The sequence below is a fragment of the Miniopterus schreibersii genome, assembly GCF_964146895.1.
Source record: "Miniopterus schreibersii genome assembly, chromosome: 1".
NCBI classification, from domain to species: Eukaryota; Metazoa; Chordata; class Mammalia; order Chiroptera; family Miniopteridae; genus Miniopterus; species Miniopterus schreibersii.
In genome coordinates, this window is record NC_138101.1 from 70,723,818 (window position 1) to 70,748,299 (window position 24,482).

The following is a 24,482-nucleotide window of genomic DNA, read 5'->3' on the forward strand; positions in this document are numbered from 1 at the left end:
GGCCATTTGAATATTTATAACATCATTTGCAGGCCATATAAAATTACCAACTAAAAAATTAGCCTGCTATATTTGGTCAAACGTTTAATTAACTCACCCCTAATGTAATGGCTGGAACTGCTTCTCTTTAGTGAGGCTTTGGCAGTGCCAGACCAAATGATTTCTCGGGCCTTAGGTTCCCCAGCCCTTGTCTAGGACATGCAGTTAGAATTGGTTCCCTTGGGGAGTAGGCTGAGCCTGGGGAAAGCTGGTTAAGAAAGAGTTGATCTGTATTTTAAGGTCTTTGTTGCTATTTGATTTTTAAAACATGTTAATGAAATTTGTTAAAAAATTATTCTTTAACAAAGGCTATGGTCTCTACCTTAAAACATGTTAATTTGTTATACTCTAAATTACATAGTAAATGTTAACCATAGTAAGGAAGTTTGGAATTAAAAGTAGTCATTATCCACTATTTTTCCTTCATTTCATTTTACTGTAATCAGAAATAAAGTACTTGTTTTTCCTGTTTTTGTTTAGCTTATTACAGGAGTGACCGGGATATCACCTTGTAGAAGTAATGCCCACAGAAAGCGGGAGTTGTTCAACTGCTCGCCAAGCAAAACAGAAACGCAAATCTCATAGCCTTTCTATACGAAGAACTAACAGCTCGGAGCAGGAGAGGACGGGTCTGCCAAGAGAAATGTTAGAAGGACAAGTAAGTTAGTGCTGAGTGTGTTTGTAATGTTCCAGAAATAGCCAAATATACACAGGTCTACAAAGTAGAGAAAAAGTGTGGGTTATCAAAAAAATAAAACCAACTCCCCCTTCCCAAATAAAACTGCTGTCAAATACAGCAGCCTACACAGTGATAGGATTCAATTCCCAGGTTAATGTTTTTACAATAAATAGTAATAATAAAAGTGGGTGTGACAGTTTGGATCAGTTTTTATTCTACAATTCAGTTTTGGTTGTCTAATAGTCTCAAGAAAAGGAGAATAAGGTAGTGTTTCAGTGATCTTTCTGTTCTCTGGAGAGTTTCTGGAATCAGATCTTTCATTAAGTTTCTTGGCTTTATCCTGAGTTTGCTGTAGTGAGTGTGTCATCTGCTATTTATTTGATGTCCTTTTTGATTAGATGAACTAGTATTTTATTGATAAATATCAGTTTTCTTACACTTTTTCTAGTTCCTTTATTATGATAAAAATGTGTTAATTTTTTTTTTTTTAATGTATCTTTATTGATTTCAGAGAGAGAAAAGGAGAGAGAGAGACAGACAGACAGAAACATCAATGATGAGAGAGTCATTGGGAATTGAGCCCGCAACCTAGGCATGTGCCCTGACCGGGAATCGAACCCCGATCGCCTGGATCCTAGGTCGATGCTCAACCGCAGAGCCACGCCCGGCCGGGCAAAATGTGTTAATTTTTAAAAAGAGTATTGTGAAATCTAAAAGTATATTTGATAATAAAATAGGTTGTAGCTATATCTAATACGTTTTCATATTAGTATATATAAACATGGATTGAAGCATAAATACATATAGTTTTATGACTGTTGACAATTATAACTAATTCATTGGCCATAATATTACAAAAAATAAGGCTGAAATCTTAGAAATTGGCTCATTGGAATGCTGGATCTTGTTAGAACTGTGCCCGAGACTCTGATGTCTGGGCCTCCAGGATGTAGCTTCTAGGAGGGCAGCAGTGTGCACTCAGAACCTAGTACAGTTGCTTGGCATGTAGCAAATATTCAGTTAGAACCCTGTTAATACATATTGAATGGGTGAATAAGTGAGCAAATACCTGGTTCTGCTTTCTAAAAGAAATATTTGAACAATCTTGGAAATAAAACCATAGGCTTTAAGGAACCTCCAAAATGGCTTTGATATTCTTAGTGTGTTAGTGAGCTTGGGTGGCCATAACAAAGTCCTACACAGACTGAGGGCACTTAATAGAACTTTATTCTCCCATAGTCCTGGAGGCAGAAAGTTGGAGATCAAGGTGTGGCCAGGGCTAGTTTCTCCTGAGGCCTCTCTCCTTGGCTTATAGATGGTTGTTTCCTGCTTGTGTGCTCACATGGTTGTCTTTCTGTGTGTGTCTGTGTCTAGATCTCCCCTTCTGATAAGGGCACAGGTTAGATTGGATTAGGGTCACCCCAGTGACCCCATTTTACTTAAACACTGTGGCTTTGAATATAGTCATTCTGAGGTGTTGGGGGTCAGGACTTACACATATGAATTTGAGGGAATACAGTCAGCTCATAACTTTTAGAAAGGCGAATGTTTGAACCAAAGCTGTGCAGTCGACCTTATGTGATAGAATTTTTTAGATCTGTGCTATCAGATATGGGAGCCACAAGCCTCGTGTTTTGTGTGACTGAGAAATTTAAAAATTTTTAATTAACTTACATTTAAACAGTCAAATGGGGCTACTGGCTACCATGTTGGATAGTGCAGGTTAACAGTCTAATATATATATATATATATATATATATATTTAAATTCTTACCCAAGGATATTTTTTTAATTGATTTTAGAGAGAGAAAGGAAGAGAGAGAGAAACATTGATCAGTTGCCTCTGTATGACTAGGGATGGAACCCGAAACCTAGGTATGTGCCCTGACCTGGAATTGAACCTGCAGCCTTTCAGTATACAGGACAACGCTCCAACTAACTGAGCCACACTGGCCAGGACTAAGATTTTTTTTTTAAGTTCAAATATTTATTTATTTATTCTTCCACTTTTTTTTTTAAGATATGTTTTTTTAATTGTTAGATTTACTTACATTTCTAGCAGTGAAAAATTCTACAACCTTTGCTAGCATCCCCTAGCATGGATTCTTATATGAGGTACATGTGTTCTTCTCTTGGCCTTCTGAGGGCCTGCCCTCCATTGTGATGTAACACAAGTGGATAATTGCATCTCAGGGTAACCCTTTATGAAGGTCATTCAGAGTCCTCCAAGCTGCACATCCTAGCACTGCACCTCGGCCTTCATCGTGGTGTCTCTAGTGCTCTTCGGATGGTGGCCAACTGTCGATGAGTCCAGTGTCCTGGAAGGCTGGTGTGAGGTGCTTTGCCTGGTTTAGCAGTGGGAGGATGGTAGCAGTGGTACTGGGTGCAAGCAGTTGTCATTGTGGGTGTAAGCAGAGGGATCTGAGAGTGCAGATGGTTGATTACCAGTGGGTTTGAGTTGAACAGTAGGTCATCACTCTCTAGAGGAGGTTATGGCCATATTCTTTGAGTTGTTGGGGAGCAGTATCAATAGTGAAGATTAGTGCAAAGGAGCTATAGTAAATTACCTCTTAGATTCATGAGTTGAAAGTAGTTTAGGAAGCAGTGCTTAGCTCAGGGGTGGGAACTCTGTAGTTGCAGAGGGCTACTGAATCTCTGTGCTCTTAGAGCACTGAGGGTCCTGTATCCAGGTACATGCTGCTGTGGTAAAATGCAGATCCCTTGACAAGCTTTACTGAATCATAGTAGCTTTCCTGTCATGAGTTTTCTCAAGTGACACTAGAACTTAAACTTCTTCTTTTTTTAAAAAAATATATCTTTATTGATTTCAGAGAGAGGAAAGGAGAGGGAGAGAGAGAGAGAGAGAAACATCAATGATGAGAGAGTCATTGATAGAGCCCACAACCCAGGCATGTGCTCTGACCGGGAATTGAACCCCGATCGCCTGGATCCTGGGTCGATGCTCAACCGCTGAGCCACGCCCGGCCGGGCTAGAACTTAAACTTCTTAATTCAGGGTTTGTGAAGTCAGTTGGCAGTAGGAGAACTGTTAGGAAAGGTCAGGAGGAGCTCTATTGGGAGCACTCATTCGGCTCCACTTGCCTTCTAGTGGAAAAGTTCTCATTTCACTGCATGCTGTTTCTAGATTGTCTTTATCAAGTGACAGTAATGCTGATATCTTAGTTTTGTCTCCCATTACAATTACATTTTATATTAAGATGCATTTACTATTTAAGTAAATGTTACATTTCAGTGGCTGAATAAGGATCTTAAACATTATGGGTGTATGTGAATTGGAATTGATAGATGTAAGAGGAGACTGGGCCTTGGGAGTCAAAAAAGCTTCCAACAGGTGACACTTATGAGGAGGGCTAACTGAATGAGGGGGTTTGGGAAGAACATGGCATGGAGAGGGAAGAGACTAGGCAAAGACCAAAAGGTGGGGCAGGCAGTGTGTTAAATATTAATTGTGATGGTTTAGTTTAGTTTATTTTTCTTTGTTACTGTAAGTTTTTATTTAGTTTATTTTTCATTGTTACTCTACGTTTTTATTTTTCATGTTTTTTATTGGTATTTTAGAGGGGTATTGAGAGAGGCTGCATGAACCAGATTCAGTTTGTAGACAAGTGGTTTCATATATATTTTCAAGTAGCTTGTAAAATTTACTTGAGCATTCCGTGATTACTTCAAAACATACTGCTAAAATGCTTATGTTATTAGAGATCATTTGCCTAAATTCTTGTCTTCTAAGAAGTTAATCTGAAGGAATTTCATAAATGTTATCTTTTTATTTGCAACTCACTAAACATCAAAAAGTTCGTGCTGCAGATAAATTTGAAAAGTCACTTAGAAAATTATTCTGACAGCAGTTAAGTATTAAAACATTATTTTAGAAATATTAAGAATTTTTTTTTAAATATTCTAAGTGCTGGGAGGGGGAGGTCACACAGAAAATACTATATACTATAAAGGCTATGTCCTTAGGAGATTAGAATGTAGACTGTGTCAGTCTCCCTGTTTTTAGCAGTGTCTGGAAGATAAATGCTTGTGAACACAGTTGCTGCCTAGAGTACCACATATTCGTTTGATCATACCTAAAAATTTAGCTGAGATGTTGCTTCTTCCCACTGACTTCTGTGAGGTTTAGATAGAACTGGAGGTGTGCAGAGCATGTGCTGAGGCACGCAGGCACCAGAAGCTAACTGGGACTTACATGGTAATGTTTTCATTTAACTAATACACGTTTTGCTTTTACAGGTGAAATGTTTTTTTTCTCTTCATGATAATCTTTTAGGTATTACATAGAGTTACAGAAAATATTTTGCTTGAAGCATGGTGGACATGACTCTATAAGGCACAATTTTTATAAGTATATGTTACTACAATTAATTTATAATACCACATGGTAGAATTTAAAGGCTACTTATAATACAGTTCTTAAAAAAAATCCTCATCCAAGGATATGTTCATTAATTTTAGAGAGAGAGAGAGAGACAGGGAGAGAGAAAGAGAAAGCGAAACATTGATGTGAGAGAGAAACATCAATCGGTTGCATCCCGTATGGGTTCTGACCATGAATTGAACCTGCAACCTATGTATGTGCCCGGACCAAGAATCAAACCCGTGACCTTTCAGTGTATGGGACAACGCTCTAACCAACTGAGCCATACCAGCCAGGGCATAATATAATTTTATTTATGAGAACGGCATGCCTTTTCTACAAATTTGGAAGTTTTAAAATAAGGTAGGCTTATTTCCTCCCTTGTGAAAAGAAAAATTATGCTGTTGTGAAGAAGTGCTTATTCTTGAATCCCATATTATCTTGCATAACCATTAGTACAATTTGATTTTAGTTTTATCTATAGAAATTTGAAACTTTAAGTTCATTAAACATTTTATGTATAGGAAATAAAACATCTAAAGATATAAAATGAGCTTGAGATAAAAGATAATTCACTTTGGAAAAAGTGTATTGGTACTTGGTATCAGAGTTTAACATTCATGCATGCATTTTAAACAAAAATCTTCCTTTTCTACAGGATTCTAAACTGCCTTCCTCAGTTCGCAGTACACTTTTGGAACTGTTTGGTCAAATAGAAAGAGAATTTGAAAACCTTTATATTGAAAACTTAGAATGTGAGTATCTCCTGTTTAATATACTTTTATAACTTTTCACTTAAAAATCTTTGAGAGTCAAATTTGTGGGTGGACATTCACCACTGTATTCATTTTATTTTCTGCTGCTGTGTTAAGTTTAGTGGCTTAGAATAACACAATTTATTATCTTATAACTCAGCAGAGTAAAATCAGGTGTGGGCAGAGCTGTATTCTTCTGGAGGCGTGAGAAGGAATCTCCTCCTACTTGTTTGGATTGTAGCAGATTTCAGTTACTTGCAGTGACAACAGTGGTCCTTGTCTTCTTGCAGGTGTTCCCAGTGTCTAGAGCCTGCTACACTCTGTGGCTCAAAGCCCTTCTTTTCTGTCAGCGGCAGTGGAATCCTCCTAGTGCATCTCTGACTAATTCCTAAGGGTGTGTGGGAAGGATGGGCCTCCTAAGTCATGCAGGCTGATCTCCCCATCAGTGGTTCTTCACCTTAGTCCCACTTGCAGGGCCCTTTTGCCACGAGGTGACATGTTCACAGCTTGTCTTTGGGGTAGGCAGTATTATACTGACCACACCTGCTGATCCGAATTATGATTTTACAAAAAATAAATGCATCTTACATAAAGTATACTGTAAATTACGAAAACATTGATTCATGGTAAGAATCTTTAAAATATGCTTTGAGGATTTCCTAAAATGTATTATCTGTTTGACTTGCTAAAGGTAAATCAAAAGAATTTTTAATTAGCTTGTCTTTAGTTTTTTTTACAATACAAATTAATTTTTTTATTTAAAAAAATTTATTTTTATTGTTGAAAATATTACATATGTCCTTTTTTTTTGTTTTTACTGATTGACCCCCTCCACCCCATACTCCCACTTCCCACAGGCCTTCACCACACGATTGAGTGTCCATGAGTTATGCATGTATGCATATAAGTTCTTTGGTTATTCTCTGCCCCCCACCCCTGGCGTCCCTCTGAGATTCGTCAGTCTGTTCCATGCTCCTATGTCTCTGGATCTATTTCGTTCATTGGTTTATTTTGTTCATTAGATTCTACATATGAGTGAGATCATGTGATACTTGACTTTGGCTTATTTTGCTTAGCATAATACTCTCTAGGTCTGTCCATGCTGTCTCAAAGGGTAAGAGATCCTTTTTTACAGCTGCGTAGTATTCTGTGGTGTAAATATACCACAGCTTTTTATCCACTCATCTACTGATGGGCAGGCACTTGGGCTGTTTCCAGATCTTAGCTATTGTAAACTGTGCTGCTATGAACATGGGGGTGCATAAATTCTTTCTGATTGGTATTTCGAGATTCTTGGGATATATTCTTAGAAGTGGGATCACTGAGTCAGATGGCAGTTCTGTATTTAATTTTTTGAGGAAATTCCATAACTCTTTTTCATAGTGGCTGCACCAGTCTGCATTCCCACCAGCAGTGTACTAGGGTTCCCTTTTCTTCACATCCTTTCCAGCACTTGTCATTTGTTGATTTGTTGATGGTAGCCATTCTGACAGGTGCTGTGCTTCATGCTGTTATCTTTCATGTTGTCCCATAGCTTCCTTAAACTCTCCTGTTTTTTAATTTGTTTTTCTTTTTGGCTCTCTGATTGAGTAGTTTTTTATTTTTGTTTTTTGGTTTTTTTGCTGCGCTGTCTTCTAATTCGCTGATCCCATTCTCAGCTTCCTCTAATCTGCTGTTTATTCCTTCCAATGTATTATTATTATTATTATTATTTTTTAAATATATCTTTATTGATTTCAGGGAGAGGAAAGGAGAGGGAGAGAGAGAGAGATAGAAACATCAATGATGAGAGAGTCACTGATTGAGCCCGCAACCCGGGCATGTGCCCTGACCGGGAATCGAACCCCGATTGCCTAGATCCCAGGTCGACGCTCAACCGCTGAGCCACGCCCGGCCGGGCCCAATGTATTATTTATTTCTGCTATGTCATTCTTCATTTCAGACTGGTCATTTTTCATAGTTTCTATATCTTTTCTCATGCTGTTGAGCATCTTTATAATCATTACTCTGAATGCTATATCTGATAATTTGCTTATCCCTATCTCATTTAGCTCTTCTTCTGGAGAATTCTCTTGTTTTTCCGTTTGTGGCTTGTCTTTTTAGCTGCCTGTTTGGGTTCGTTTCTATATATTAGGTAGGTTTGCTACAACTTCCAGTCTTTTTTCAGGGTCTCTAGTGCAGGCCAGTGTCAGATGCTGTTTGTGACTGACCCTGAGTACCCTGTTTGGGGCTCTCAACAATCCACAGCTTGTGGCTCCCTCTGCTCGGCCGGGTGTGTTTGGAAAGGACCAAGGTGTCCTTTTCCTAGCCCCGGGTTCAGAAGTAGATCAGGCAGAGATTCAAAGCACCCAGAGATCCATCTGTGCCTGCAGGCTGATTGTTATTCTCAGTCTCTTAATGAGCCTCAGGCTGTAGACCACAGCAAGGCATAAACTCCACAGGGTGGGGGGAGAGGTTTTTCATGCGGTGGGCAATTGCTTAACCCCAGGCAAAAGCTGCCTGGCTGGTAAAGGTCTGCCTGAGAAAAACGTCCTCTGCAGTATGGGGGAATGACTCAGAACAGAAAACCAGGTGGCTTTCCTCTGAGCTCTATTCCCAGAGCTACCAATCCTGGATTCTCCTCACACAGTTATAGTCCACTCTGCCCTCTCTCTCCCTGAGCCCAAGGTGAGTGTCTGCACACAAAAGTTTGTATGTTGACCATTTAAGAAGGTGCCTGCATTTCCAGCCACCTCTCCCTGGCAGACAGACACCCTGCTGCTTTTCACAGCCAGATGTTATGTGGGCACCTTCCTCTGTTCTGGTGCTCTGGACAGGGGAGCCCAGCTTAGGGTTTTGACCCTAGAGTTCTCAGTGGGAACCCTCTGCAGCTGAGATATCCCTCTGGAACTTCAGCTGCTGTCTGTGGGAGCCTAGCCAGCCCTCTCACACCTCCATACTTCCTACCAGTCTGTATGTGGTCTCCACTTTTTGTCCTTGGTTATGAGGGTGCTCTCCAGCTATTCTTCAGTTGGTTATTCAGGATGTTGTTTCTATATTTTAGTTGTAATTCCAGTTTGGTCCTGGGAGAATGTCATTGTAGCTTCCACTTAATGTGTCGCCGTCTTGGAATCTCCTAAATATATTTTATTTGAAGTAAAAATGCTTACACAGCTCAGCGGGTCACTTGGAAACAAACTCTTGCTTGACTGTATTACTGAGCAAAAACAAAACTGAAGCACAAACCTTTCTTTTTTAAACAGTAGTTAATTGATTTATTTTTAGAGAGAGAGGGAGAAAAACTTCTATGTGAGAGTGCAACATTGATAAGCTGCCTCTTGCATGCCCCCTACTGGCGGTTGAGCCCACAACTCTGGACATGTGCCCTTGACTGGGAATCAAACTGGCAACCTCCTGGTGCATGGAAGACTCCCAGCCAACTTAGCCACACTGCCCGGTGCACAAACACCCTTTTTGATATGTATATGGAGATAGGTAGGAAACAATATTTGGTTTTTAAAAAACTGACCTTCCCTAAGGACTGGTCATAGAAGTGTAAACAATGTAAATGAGTCCACCATTTCATTTGTCATATCTGTGTCTCCTGTGTATTGTGAGATCTCACATAGACCTGTCAGTACACCTGGGAAGGGTTGCTGTATCACAGTTAAATTTAAGTTCTTGGCAGGCAGGACTGCGGAAAAGTAATTGGAAACAAGTTTTACAGTCTACTTAGAACAAATCACTAATATTCCCTTAATAATATGTTGCAATAGAAAGATACTGCCTGGAAGTTATCCTTTTCACTTTGGTTCATTTTTAGGTTTTATTACTGATTTACATAGTTGTTTGATTCATTTGCTTCTAGTACAGTCCTGCCACAATGTATTAAAGCACAAGATATCTATTTTTTCTTTAACATCCACATTTTTCAAGTCTGATACTCTGCTGTATCCCTTGTATGTCAGAAGTTCTTGAATATTAAAAAAATAGTAATAAATGGGTAAAACTCTGCTAAAAATGCAGATGTCTAGAACTGTAATGGTACAAGGTGGGAAAGAGACAGTGAGGGAAAGGGGAAAAAAGTAAACGTGGTCATGGGCAAGGCATGTGGTTCAAGTCTTTGGATTTAAAAACAACTTCCCCAGAGAAGCTGTCTACAATGGGATTTTCATAAAACTTCCTTTGCCCAACATAAGGACCTGAATAGCCTCAATGCAAACTTTTGAAAACTGTAGTTATGCAAGTGCTGTAAGTGATGGTCAAAGCAGTTGGAGGGAGAAATGTGAATGTGTCTTCAAATGATTAGAATTGGTAACATAGCGTCGTTAGCTGTGGTGGATCAGTATATAGCAGTAGTATTTTAAAGGACAGGAGTAGAAAAGCATGAACATATTTCCTGCCCATATCAGTAACAGGACTTCATGGCTAGGAAAATTCTCTAAGCAGTAAAATGACTCCAGAATAGATTTTTCTCACTAAATGTGGCAGAATTAAAAAAAATTTACAAGTAGGTATAGAAAATTACAAGGCAGAGGACACTTAAGTATCAAGATGGTGCTGTATGTTTAATAGTATTCCAGGAGGCTAGAAAACCTGTTAACTTTGAAAGCCCTACCAAAATATCACTCTTGTTTATAAGTCACTTATTTATAATATGACCATATGTTGAAACCTTTCTTTCCATATACTGAAGAATCTTACGTTCAGCCTTCAAGCATTCTACATTTCTTGCCAATCTTGTAGCTGAGTATCTTTTTCCAGTCCATTTTGGTGTGGGTAACTAGAAGGTGCCGGCATAGGGCCTTGAATGTGGTGTCTGACATTGTTTGATAGTTTTCACTAATGCTGTCTGATACTCATTTTCTGCATGCTCTATGATTTTAATAAACTCCTTGGCAGTTTCGTCTTCATTTGAAGCAGTTACTGAATCCTGTACATGTTTATGACTAACCAATTGAACATTGCTGTCTTCATAATAGTGAACCTGAATCTTAAGTACTCCAGCCACTTCAGCTGTAGGTAGTGTGATGGTGAACTTTCATTCTGATCTTCGATGACCATTCCAGAAATTTTTAGGCTGAAACTGGTGGCTTTCAATACATGCAATAATAGTCTGCTCCCTATCTCTAGCTTTAGCATAATCAGTGCAGAAGCCATAGGAATAATGATCTTTCACATGGGCCCTTGAAGCACAGTCACAGGATTCTCTCCAAGACTTCAGACCTCCATCTATTTCCTCTGGCTGGAGGTCATTTGCTTCTTTCTGTAAGTGATCAAACTTAAAGGAAATCTTGTTTCTTGGATTGAAAAATCTACTATAACCCAGGTCACTGTGTTCTGTAATTAAAGACCTGATCTTCATATCCTCTATCTTCACAGGCATGAACTGATCCATGTTATACTAAGCAAATAAATGCATGTGCTGCCGCTTCTCTGAGGAGAGTGTCATTAAGTAGTAACCGGACATTACTGAATACTTCATTAAATTCTCCTGGGGATGAGTGATGAATTTAGCAGCTATGCATACTTTCTCATTCTATACTTTTGTGTTTATAAAATTTTTAACCATTGACCCTTGAAATTGACCATCTTGTCTTTAGTTTAAAAAAAAAAATTTATTCACCTGAAACTAATACCAAAGAATATTGAACATAAACTCTAATTGAAAAAAAAATTACAAAAAGCCTTATTTTAGAAGCAATGCCTTCATTTCCTTAAAGCAGTGATTTTCAATCTTTTTCATATCCTGGCACACACTAATTAAAATTTTGCGGCACACCAAAAAAAATATATTTTGACCGTCTGACAAAAATATAGGTACAATTTTGATTCATTCATACTGGACGGCTGTTGTGTTGGCTGTTGTTATTTTTTTATTTGACAATCTAAGGGAAATGAGGTCAGTGCCCCTAACTAAATAGTCAGGTATGGCATGTCTTAAAAATTCTTGTGGGGCACACCAGTGTGCTTGCCATAGCACACCGGTTGAAAATTGCTGCCGTAAAGAATTAAGTAGTATAAAAAGTAAAGATACCTACCATTACTCCACCTGTTGACCCATCCCACTCTGCAAAGGAAAACATTTGCATTTTTTGCTTTTAGTTCTTCTAGTGATTATTTTTATAAACAATCTGTTTTTGCTCCGTCAACTTTAGGTTACATGCAGTCATACTTTGCAGAATATTAGGAAATGACATGTCTTTACCCCTCACTGCTCCATTACTTTCCAGTTTTTGTTTTTTTACAGGGTTTGTGTTTATAAAATTTTTAACCATAATCTGGTCTTTCATCCCTTATAAGTTGATTCCAAAATTAAATACTAATAAACAACTTTTGCATTATTAAAATATTTTCACTCTAGAACTAAGTGGTATGGTTGGATCAATAGTGAAGAGAGTGTAGTCCTGTGTCATTTAAACTTGGCTATTGGAGAATTTAATGTTTTGATACTGGATTTTCCTTGTAAGTCCATCTTGAAAATTTACAGAGGGAGAAATTATTCCAACATTTTATAAAATAAAAATTAGGTACCATGTACTGCATCTGATTTTAAACATTTTTTGTTTTAAGTATCAGAGTTGTATAGGCCCAAGTATTGTTGTTTCATTGTGATCTAAGGCCTTATGTTTTATAAGTTTGTGTAGTTTGTTCAAGAAAAACTGTAGGATTACAGATGACTAATGCTGGAGGTTTAGTGGCTTCCTGTTGCCTACGAGATGGAGTCGAAATTGCTTAGACTGGATCTGTTCAGAGCTTACTGCGCTCGACCTTCTTTCCAGCTGATCTCATTTGTACTTTCATCTAAGCACTTGGCCTCATACTAGTCTGAACAGGTATTGTCCAGGCCTGGGAGGCAGTGTGGCAGGCACATAGCCTTAGTGCTGGGTGGGTCTGTAGCCAGGTGGGCTCCAGCTGCATGGCTCTAGTAGGTTGTGTCCTTGGGTGAGTCCCTTCCCCCGATGGCCTCTTTTCTCATCCCTACAGGGTGGATAACAGTGGCATAATAGCATCTGTTCAAAGCAGAGCTGTGTCCACTTCCTCCTCTCAGTTCTCTGCTCATTCTTTTTATAGCTGGTGTCCTTCTTTATTCTTCTCTTCTGTTCCCATATGCCTCTAATACTTATTTTTCATAACTTCAGTTTTTAATTTTCCTTATGTATGTTCCTCACTTGGTGCTCTATGGTGCCATGCAACGATGGTTATGTTTCCCCCCCCCGCCCTTGATTTCAGTGTTCTTAGCAAGACTGCAAATACTGCATTGAGTTTTGGATAGTATCAGGATAATGTTTTTAAATATATAGAATAAAATACAAAGGAAAGGAACTATATTGAAACCCAAGAGCTCTGCTTGATGAGAACCCTGGTAGGATCATGTCTTCCCCATTTAGGGAAAGCATTGGAGTTTCTATTTTTGGAATGGCATTATGAGTTTTTTGAGACCTCTATAAACTGTGTGATTTTGTTTATAGGATGTTATTCATGTCTTTGTTTAGACAATACCAATATATAACATTTTTATGTTCTCTAATTTTGGAAGTGGTTGGTATATTTAAACATAAAATACATATTTTACCTTTTTGAAAATTTTTTATTTCCAGTGCGTAGAGAAATTGAGACTCTTAATGAGCGTTTAGCTGCTGAAGGACAAGTGCTCGATGGGGCAGAGCTGAGTAAGGGCCAACTGAAAACTAAAGGTAAGGGGGATGCTTGTGAAGGATACCCTGCAGACTATATGTGGAAGGAATTTGGAAGTTAATGCAGGGAATGATTCATTGATTTTTGTGGTCAGCATTACTTGAATCCATAATTTAGGTGTGGGCATAGAGAGAAGAAGGAATTGCCCAGAAGCCCAGGCTTCTGTTCCAGCCCTGCCATTGCCCTCATGACTGCATGGATAGACAAACCCTCCCAGTTGCACTGTCTTCCCATGTGAAATGGACAGTCGCATTAATGTCTATAGTATGTCCGCACTCTGAAAGTTTGTGGCTCCTTGGTTGTATGGCTGTATTGATTGTCGGTTCTCTGTCTCGGCAGCCAGTCACAGTACCAGCCAGCTTTCTCAGAAGCTGAAGACCACTTACAAGGCCTCCACCAGCAAGGTATGAAAGGTGCTGGCTCGTGTGCCGGCCATGTCATACTTAAGGTGGGCACATGTGTACTCTAAGTTGCATATTTTTCAATTAGAAATGTGTGATAGAAAAAGATAAACGTCTGGTGGTAAATCAATTTTTAGAACGAATATCATAGATTTGTTAAATGGCCACAGTGTACAGACACCTAGTACTAATATTTGTTGAGATGAATACTTTGTGCATCAGTATATATGTCTTTTTTGAGGAAAAATACATTTTTTATTATTATTTGGTTTGATATAGAAACTCTGAATTTGGAGAAAGCTAATAAGTGGGTATAAAGCAATGAAAATTGCATTATGAACTATAGTTATATTTTAGTTCACCTCTAATTTTCCAAATATGATCAGAAAATGAAGATCTGTCTCTAAGGCATTTTTTTGTAGTATTTTGCTTTTTCTTAAACTACCTTGTTCTGACCTTCTTAGAGTGGCAGGATTTAATTATTTGGAAATTATCTACAAGGAATTACCATCGTGAAGTAATATTTTGAGGTAATTTTGTATGCACTTCTACTTTGGAGTATTTTGAATATACAAAAGGGAAATTAATTACCTAACCTTAATAAATGTACATTCCTCTTCTAAACCTGAGGCAAAGTTTGTTTGTGGTGAGTCTGCTATGAAGGCATAAATAGTTACTGTTAGCTTTCTGTTTTTCCAGTTTGTTCCTTGAGCTTAAAGTTATTTCCCATGACACCCAAAATGGGATTAACTGCAATTAACGTAGCAGATTTGGTTTTAGGTAATTCTTAGTTAAAAAAATCTGAGTATTGGCAACATTTTCTTGTGGGTTTTTTTTTGGTTTTGTTTTTTTTGATAACTCAGGGAATGTAAGTGCCTAAAATTTTTTATTTTTAAAAAAATATCTTTATTGATTTCAGAGAGAGAAAGGAGAGGAGGGAGAGAGAGATAGAAACATCAATGATGAGAGAGTCATTGATTGGCTGCCTCCTGCGCCCCCGAATGGGGATCAAGCCCGCAGCCCAGGCATGTGCCCTGACCGGGAATCGAACTGTAGTCTCCTGGATCCTGATCTCTTGGATCCTAGGTCGATGCTTAACCGCTGAGCCATGCCCGGCCGGGTTAAAATTTTTTAATGTATTATCTAGCTTACACTTAATTAAAACTTTAGAAGTTTTAAATAAATTAACGTTAAACTTTTTTCAAATGCAGTGAGGTTATGTTCTTTCTCACTTCTTGTTATATTACCTTGAATTATATTTATTTAGTGATTCTAGGTTATGTAAATAAAGTAAGGTCTTAGGATGCCAAAACTTTCTGATAATTTCTGAAGTAGAGGAATAAAGGATTATATAAAATTATCCCTTACCGTGAGTAGTGAAAAATAAGACTGAAGCAAAGGTAAGGGTGTGTACAATAACAATTTGCTTTAAAACAATATATTAGAGATATTTAAAGTCCAGTCATGGTGGATACTAGAAATTAATCTGAATTTATGAGAAGCACTTGAGTAATGATCTTTATAGCATTGTGCACAGTGTATGTGTACCCATCTTAAAGAATAGCAATGAAAATATGTGACATTTGAAAATGGGAGAAATGATCTGATATCAGAATGTATTCTAATTGGTGCCATGCATGTTCTGGGTAGTAGAACTAGTATGGTGCAGAAGATGGATACTGTAGTCTGGGTTTATTACTTCCCTCCTTCTGACTCAGCAGGTAGGTAGGTTGCATGGTTAGTGACTTAGCAGAAAACCGAAGTTCAATGAGCAAACCAGGAGAGGTTTCTTGGGTGGCTGATGACCATCTCTAATGCTTTGTGGGAGGGAGGCAGGCAGGCTTGACAGTCTAACTGGCAAACCACTTGAAAGAAACTTGTGAAAACGTTCACACATCGGATTTTGTTAAAGTGGTGTAGATTCTATCTCAGTTAAAATGATAGTTAGGATGACAGGTGTTGCTTCATTCTGCTGCTTTTCTGTCATGAATGTTCCCTCTGAGTAGTTCAGTCTTTTATGGAGCCTTCTTGCAATTGTGGCTAAGTCAACACTTTTAAGAACAAAGAGAGTTAAGAGGTGGCCACCATTTAATGGGCATTAGGAACCAGCACATGGAGCGATGTGTTAGTGTTCATGAACTGCCTATTACCTCTTCCAGAATTCCACCAGAAACATGGTTTTCGTGAGTCAGAGCTCCTCGCTCCTTACTGTTCCTATGGGGTCAGTGATGGATGTGGCTCCAGTAGTTCATTTTTCATAATCATACGGTCTGTGAGAAATGGCAGACTTGGAAAATTAAATTTGATACCACTTATTGTGGGGGGAGGCTGTGCATGTTTTTTAACTCATCCCTTTTAAAATGTTACATTATTTAACACATGAATGGCACCTATGCAGCAAAAGCATGTTTCCAGGTGGAGAGACAGTCCTACTAGGTTGACTAGGGTATGAACTTTCAAGAAGACGACTGCGGTGGTGATGGGTTTGAGGCTGACCTGATCCTTTTGTAATTCCATGTCTATTTAAGCCAAATCAGACAGAACCTGTCCGCAGTGCTGGTGAGAGTGGGTCTCCTAATGCATTTGTTTAGTCTCCCGCTGCGTTAGGAATAACTTGGTACTCACACCCTAGCTGATGCAGCAGTGGATTGTGTTTCCACTGAGAATAGACTGAGACAGTGTTTTAGGGCTTTGCTAAATCAGAGTTTAAAACAGCTGTATGACACCACCATTTCTCCCCCCCCCCCCCCCCGCTTTGATTTTACAGTTTTAGTCTTCTGGTTAGTCTGCATTATTCTGGTTTACTTCAAAGCTGAAAAGCCGTTCTTGCATCTGAGAATAGTTTAAAAGTCAAACTCTGAAGAGTTCTATGTGTTGAATTGGTGTTTTCCTCACACACTTTCTACCTTTCCTCATAAGGAAAGGAAGAGTTTGCTGCATGGGTCATTCTAGATAATGCCACCTGTGTGGTGCTCGGGTCTGTCCCCATTAGACTGTGTGCTGCTCCCACTTGGGCTGCTATCACTTGCCTGTATCTCCTCCTGGTGTGGTGTAATCATTGAGCTACTGTTCACCAGGCAATGCTGGGAAGATCTCACCTGTTCAGAGGGTCATCTTTTGGTTTTTCCCCACTTTGGGCTGTTTTCCTCTTAATAACGTGGTTGGTATCAGCCATCGAAAACAAAAACAATAAAAGTCCCCAAAAATAAAAGTAATTAGTGTTAAGGGTTTGGGGTATATCTTCCAGAATTTGGAAATTTTGTCTGATGATTTGGATTTTCGGAAGAATGACTTGCAACACATAAATAGGCTTTTCTTCCATCATAGAACATGTTTATTGGAAGTGGGGGACTTGGGAGGGTCTTCTGGGGCCTTTGTAAGGACTTCATTGCTTATTTGTGATATCCAGCTGGATGAGTTCCACTGTTTACACTTACATTGTGTTTCTTTAATGTTTTAAATATTCTGTTCAATGATTTATGCGTTTTCAAGACATCCTTTTTAAACTTGCTCAGTAAATCATCTATAATATTCCTTCCTGTCACAATTTTAGATTGTCTCCAGCTTTAAGGCCACCACATCAAGGGCTGTGTGCCAGCTTGTAAAGGAGTACATCGGCCACAGGGATGGCATCTGGGATGTCAGTGTGGCGAGAACACAGCCTGTGGTGCTGGGGACGGCATCTGCTGGTGAGTCTAGAGCCAGCCTCCCTGCTTGTCACGCATGACTGCACGACAGCTGGTGTGAATGAATGAACTTCGGATGTTGGTAGCAGAGTGACCCTGGGAGCAGACATGTGATCAAGCAGTTATTCAAACAAAGCTCTCAGCCTTGACTTACTGCTTAGTTCTGATGCCCCTGTCCTGCCTTCCTCAGCCTGTGGGTGTGGTGCCACGTCTGTCTCATGAGATACAGACAACTGTGTTAAGGAATCACTGTTTGAGGCAGCATAGGATGGAATGTCTTTCAATTATATTAGGTATTTTTTGGTTAGCTTTCTTATTCACAGCTAACTGTATATCTGCTTTTGAAAGTACATTTCACATTTTTCTATTTGTGAGGTGTGGCTGAGGGAAGTGCTTTGTGATCTCTGAAGGGGCCTGCTGCCCCAGGATTTAGGGGAGTGGGGCTGCTGCTGCCCTGAGTTTGCCTGTGGGACTCACAGGGTGGGCGTTATCGAGACCCGTCTTCTCACTAAAGAAAAGGCATTTTTTGAAAACTAATTAATACCCCTTCAGATAAAAATTGCTAAAATTAAAATGGTGCCCACTTGTTGGAAATGACTTTTCCAGCTGTGAAAAGTTACTAGAATCTGTCTTTTCAAGTGGAAATAGAAAATGTAAAACTAGTTAGAATAATGAAGGAAGTTTTTTCTCTTGTTTAAAACTCTGTTAGTACATGATCATCCCAGATTCTTTTTATGGAAACTACAACTAATAAAGAAGAATAAAAAGGTTCTTTTCTGAAATCTCATTTGGGTGATTTATTTTTTTGATTTTCCTGTTAAGTCTACTTTTTATCTTTTTGTTATGACCATAAGTGGAAAGGTCCAAAGGAATACTTCTTAAATCTCAAATAATTTAGAACTGTATTTAAATGCTATTTGCATTTGAATATCGTATGTTCTGAAAAGTTTTAATATTTCACCAGAAAAATGAACCCAGGATGTAAATGAACTCTGTATTTAAGTCCCTAGTGGGGTGCAGTCACTGTAACAGTGAACCAGGAACTCAGGACCCTGGTTTTTCCACTTGCCTATAAATGATCCCAGACAAAAAAGCTTTTTGTATCTTTTTAGAAGTGTTTTCTTTGATCAGTTGAATTACAGAATAGTATAATCAGAGTTGCAAGAGATAGTAGCATTAATGTAACTTCTCATTTTCAGAATATTTGTATTACTCTTATTAAAAAGGCCATGTAGCTGATGATGGCTCAGTTTCTCTTATTTGTTTCAATTTGCAGATCACACAGCATTGCTGTGGAGCATTGAGACAGGGAGGTGCCTCGTCAAGTACACTGGCCATGTGGGGTCAGGTGAGTGATATGACATCGGTAGGTCTCGAGACGGGAGGTTTGCTGAGTCAGTGTCAAGGACAGTGGGGCATTCTCATAGACATACAGACAGACACCATGCCTCTAAGTATGGACTTCTCTCAGCTCCCTAAACGTCAGATAGGAGTTATCTATGTTTTATTTAGTGTTGCACAGAAAGGCATATGTAGATAGTTTTGAAACCGAAATACATGTGTTATTTATCAAAAACTACGTATTTACTCTAGAGATTCACTTTCCCATATTTGGGCCCATTGCAGGCCATTGTCTGTCCCAGGTCCTTGCCTGCCATTAGTGCCGTAGTAGATGCAGCAGCTCTTCCTTATCCTTTCTGTGTACCCTGCCTATCCAAGTGTTCTGACCAAGTTTCACCCACTCTTGTCCCACTTTCTTTGTGGGTCCTTTGATCTGGAATGCATCATCTCCAGTGTTCTGTCAGGTGTCCCCCTGTCTCACTGCCCCTCACCAGCCACCGCCAACCCCTGAACCTTTGTATACAAATTTCTAGGTGGTGCCTGCCTTTCACTTCTAGAGTTAGGGGTGTCCCCACCTACCAGCCTGTCAAGAAAGTGAGCCTATCTTCTGTTGGAGTGAGGAAGTGAAGGTGAGGGCGGAGGGGGCTGACATGCATTGTTCGTCCCCGCCCATGGTGCCTAGGATTCTCACATGTGTGGTCATTCTTTGTGGTGCGTGTCTCCATGTGGGCCAGTACATGGTGGTCAGCATGAGCAGATAGCCCCCAGTCTCCGGGGCATGTGCTTCCACCCTTTGCTTCCATTCCACTAGTAATGAAGGTGAGTTGCAGCTGCTCCACCTTCTCTCCAGCAGTGGGTCTAACTGAAATTGGGAGCATTTATACTGTTTGTCTGTTAGGAGTGTGGTGATGGTTTAAGCATCACAGTTCATTTCACCAGCTCCTCCCACAGTTACCTGTTCTCTAATGTTAACAGTGAAACAGCATCTTCTGCATTTTTCAGTTCCTTAGAAAAATATAATTTTAAGGGCATAGCTAACTGAATCTCACTGTAGAAGAGAACTTGTTAAAGGCTAGTAAAACTTCCTTATATTCCATGTATGGGCCTCGAGTCTCCTTTCAGGTGTGGGTGTGAAGGCTGGCTTCCTTGGGTGACCGGATGATAAGGTTCTGAGAGCTGGGAAGCAGGGCATGGGCTAGGGCCAGCTGGGTGGGCAGTACAGTGTCCCCCACTGGACTATCTTTAACTCTAATGCCTTTTCTATGGATAAAAAGAAATGGGTTATTAATATTCTTTTCTGCATGTCTTGCACTTTGGCAGTTTGATAGCTGATATTGGGTATTTTTATTGTATCTGTTCTCTGTAACTTACACATTTACTCACAGTTTAACTGAATGGTAGGATCTAACATTGAACTACTGTAGTTCTTTTAGTTTTTAAATTTAACTTTGCAATACATGCTGTTGTTATAATAGATATTGATCATGTTTTATTTTAAACCTGTTTGTATAATGTTTTTGTTTTGCAGTAAATTCTATAAAATTCCACCCATCAGAGCAGTTGGCTCTCACTGGTATGTTGATTTATTTTCTTTATTGAACACAGTTGTTGATAATCTTAAAATAGCTATAATCATTCTCTTATCAGTAGCATCAGGATTATCCATGTCTTGTACAAAAGTTAGACGGTTTTTAGTAGATGTTTATGAATTATGTAAGAAATAATTAAAGATAAATACATTAAGTAGTACTTCTTTTAACCAGTAGTGGATTGCGAATTACATGAGCTTGACTTTTATTGTGAGATTAACATCAATTTATGTTCTCCTTGGAGTCTTTTTTGAAGGATTTAATGGTTGTGCACTTGCCCTGCTTGCACCATGACATTTCTCAGCAGACTGAGACTCAGTTCTTGGAGACCCATCTTTTCTGCCGAGTTCCTAATTTGGTGTGCACCTCAAATACAGAAATGAGAAAAAAAGTAGTTCCAAGTCATGGCAGTCAGCAGAGTCTCCTTTCTTATTCTGTTCTAGGTAATTCTCCTAAGCTGTGGTAGCTTGGGTTTATCATATTTTATATAGTGGTTTTAAAAACACCTTCATTTTTAAAAATTATTTTTATTTATTTATCCTCACCTGAGGATATTTTTTCCATCGCTTTACAGAGAGAGTAGGGGAGGGGGAGAGAGAGAGAGAGAAATATTGATGTGAGAGAGACATATCAATTGGTTGCCTCCCGCACACGCCCTGACTGGGGCAGGGGATTGAGCTTGCCACCGAGGTACATGCCCTTGGCTGGAATCAAACCTGGGACCGTTCAGTCCACCGACCAATGCTCTAAGCACTGAGCAAAACCAGCTAGGGCAAAAACACCATTATTATACTGAGAAGTTTTCCTGTAAAATATCCAGCAGCCTTAGACCCCTGTTTTGGGGACACTGACAGTAATTTTGAAGGATAAGTGTTTGGATGGACCAGAGGTCAGCAGGCTTTGTCTATAAAGGACCAGAAGTAAATGTTTTCATCTTTGAGGCCCATAGGGTCTATGCCACAATTACTCAGCTCTTTGTTAGTGGGAAAGCAGGAGAGGCATGCACAGATGAGTGGCCATGGCTGAGTTCGGTAAACATTATTTACATAATGGGTGGCTGCCTGGATTTGGCCTGTGGGCATGGTTTTGCTGACCCTGGGATAAAGGACAAAAGTAGTTCTAACCGGGTGCTTTTTACATGTGAGTGGAATACGGTGCAAGGTCATTTTGAGAGTCAGAGGCCTGACCATAGTGGATAGTTGATACCTGAAAAAGCATTTGAGGAATTAGGTAGGTGAGGACTTTAAACTTAATTAAATCAACCGTTTATTGTGTGATTGGAAAGAGGGAAGGTGGAGGGGGACCAGTGACAGCAAGAGGTTGGAAAGGAGAGGATGAAGTCAAGAGACAGCTTAGAAGAGAGCTGATGGAAACTGAAATAGATAAAGTAGTGGGCTGGAGAGAGGAGCGCAAGATGGGGGTGTGGTTATGATGCTGATTTGAAGAGAGATTGGCAAATCACGCAGCAAATGCATTTGACACCTGAGAAAGGTACCACAATTTGCATGTGGCCACTTCTTTGGGTAAGCTCTGCAGCTATGAAGACAAGGTGGGATTCAACCAGTGCTCCTGTGAGGGTCAGTGGAGATGACTGTTTGGCACATCTGCAGCCTTTCTGGGCCTTCAGCTGCCCTCCCTCTTTCCATTTCCAAGTCGAAGCATCACCTTGCAGACTTGGCTGGTGAAAGTGAGATCTTAATACTTGTGAGTACCTGGCAAATTGTGAGTCCATCAGTATTAAGTGGGTGGGACTGTGCATTTGTGTGCTACTCACTTTTCTGAAACACCTCAGAACCCATCATAGGTACAAGTTAGGGTGTAATTGGCTTTCAGTTTACTTAGTTTAGGTAGTTAGAGAATAAAATCTGTTTGTAAATTTTCTCTGAACCTTCACAGCATTCCACCCTAAAATGAAAAGGGGAACATTTTTATAAGTAATTATCTTAATTTTGTGCATTTACTGTATTTTTTAAAATAAGTTTTTATTGATCTCAGAGAGAGGAAGGGAGAGGGGGAGAGAGAGAGAAAAACATCAGTGATGAGAGAGAGTCATTGATTGGCTGCTTCCTGCATGTCCCCTGCTGGGGATCAAGCCCACAACCTGCCATGTACCCTGACCAGGAATCGAATCTTGATCTCCTAGGGTCATAGGTCAGTGCTCAACCACTGAGCCACACCTGGCTGGGCACAGTTACCCTATTCTTAATAGCATTATGCAGTCTCAGAAATAGCTACTTGAGTGAAGTACATTCATCTTACTAATGATCACTAAGTTACACATGTCTGGTGATGCTCAGAGCCTCACAAAAGGCACTTTTTACACTTGGTGTGCACTTTGGGTAATTTCCCCCAATTTCTCTCTTCAGCTTCTGGAGATCAGACTGCTCACATTTGGAGATACGCCGTTCAGCTGCCAACACCCCAGCCTGTGGCTGACACTAGTGTAAGCAGCACATTTACTTAACCCTGAAAACGCGACCTGGGGTATGTTGGTCGGGTTCTGAATGTCTGCATTTTTAGGATGACTGTAATATCTATGGACTGAATGTTTGTGTCTCCGCAACATTCAGAGGTTGAAGCCATAAACCCCACTGTGGCTGTGTTTGGAGATAGGGCCTCTAAGGAAGAAATGAAGGTTAAATGGGGTGATAGAGTAGGGCCCTGATCCTAAAGGATGAGTGCTTTTCCAGGAAGACACACTAAAGATCTCCCCGCTGCATGCTTCTGGGAGAAGCCATGTAAAGACGTAATGAGAAGGCGGCCAGCTGCACAACAAGAAGAAAGCCCTTTCCAGAACCCATATCTGCTGCCCCTTGATCTTGGCCACCCAGTCTTGGTGCTTCATTCTGGTGACCTGAGCAGACCAGGGCAGCATCTAAAAAGTACCTTTATATATGCATGTGCTTGCTTTAACCTCCCATTCCACAAATATTAAACATTTACCTTTCTTTTAAAGTTATGATTAGGTTGCATTTCATAATGTCTTACATATTTGATTTTAGACAACTTTCTAAAGTCAGTGGCATGTATAACATTTTCATGTGGGTAAAGCTTTAATGTAGGTAACAAGAGTTTGCATATCGAGAAGAAGAATGAATCAATAGATTGAAACCATAAATCCTTCAGTTACTCTTTGTCTCATAATATTGGATACTAGTTATAATCATTCAGAGATGTTAATTGTCCTTTTGAGTGAAATGATATAGTTTTTTGCTCTCTCGTCCTCACATGTGGTGAGTCCTTTCCCTGCCCTGCTGACGCAGGTGGAAGTGGTACCAGGCAGTGGGAGTTCAGTGATGTCATGCAGTCAATGTAAACATGAGGTTTCAGTTTACGTTTGGCCATAATTGTTGGTGGATAATGATAACCTTCTAGTGTTGATGTTTGTGCCCCTGAATATTCCTTTACTTTTTCTTAAACATTTTAAACATTGTTCTATTTGGAGATGGGTTATTAGCAGCTCATTTTTTGAGTGTATTATATACTTTATTTTAACACAGGTTTTTCCCATGTGGAATTACCAGACTATTATGTGCCATACTTAACAGGTTCATTCTTTCACGAGACAGGCATTAGGTTCTGATTGAGTACAGGGCAGACATAAGGGTGGGATTAATGCCCAGAAAGGTAAGAAAGTGAGTTAACATTGTGTGGAGGTTCCCCCCCCCCCCAAAATAAGAAAATACAGGTCTTGTTAGAGGGGAAAATTATGTATAGTGCTTACATTTAAAACACTTAATAGCTTATGTAGAATATTAAATATTAAATTTTGATTTAGTATTTAATAATTGATTCAATATGATTTTGCTTGCATTAGACACAGGGACTTTTCATGCTTGGAAATGCTGCCTCAGGATATGGGGCACCTGGGGGAAGCCCAGGCTGAATTAGAGAGGAGCCTTCATCACAGTGTGTGACTAGAACCGCTTCAGCAC

General features: G+C 39.6%; 1 protein-coding gene and 1 pseudogene across 5 annotated transcripts in view; one reads left to right on the plus strand and one right to left on the minus strand.

Moving 5' to 3' along the window:
- WDR37 (WD repeat domain 37) overlaps positions 1 to 24,482 on the plus strand; it is a 69,745-nt gene that overhangs the window by 17,200 nt on the left and 28,063 nt on the right. For all 4 annotated transcript variants that reach the window (XM_081128602.1, XM_081128604.1, XM_081128601.1 and 1 more), the window contains exons 2-9: positions 520 to 697; positions 5,757 to 5,853; positions 13,434 to 13,529; positions 13,870 to 13,934; positions 17,485 to 17,620; positions 18,894 to 18,965; positions 20,487 to 20,531; positions 22,914 to 22,990. In XM_081128602.1, coding sequence (XP_080984728.1) covers positions 560 to 697; positions 5,757 to 5,853; positions 13,434 to 13,529; positions 13,870 to 13,934; positions 17,485 to 17,620; positions 18,894 to 18,965; positions 20,487 to 20,531; positions 22,914 to 22,990 — 726 coding nt within the window. In that variant the 5' untranslated portion in view covers positions 520 to 559. The remainder of the gene's footprint in view (positions 1 to 519; positions 698 to 5,756; positions 5,854 to 13,433; positions 13,530 to 13,869; positions 13,935 to 17,484; positions 17,621 to 18,893; positions 18,966 to 20,486; positions 20,532 to 22,913; positions 22,991 to 24,482) is intronic.
- LOC308562721 (F-actin-capping protein subunit alpha-1 pseudogene) lies at positions 10,539 to 11,924 on the minus strand (annotated as a pseudogene). Its single transcript has 2 exons — positions 11,874 to 11,924; positions 10,539 to 11,371 (listed from the first exon to the last, which is right to left on the minus strand). The product of its transcript is annotated as an F-actin-capping protein subunit alpha-1 pseudogene (transcript).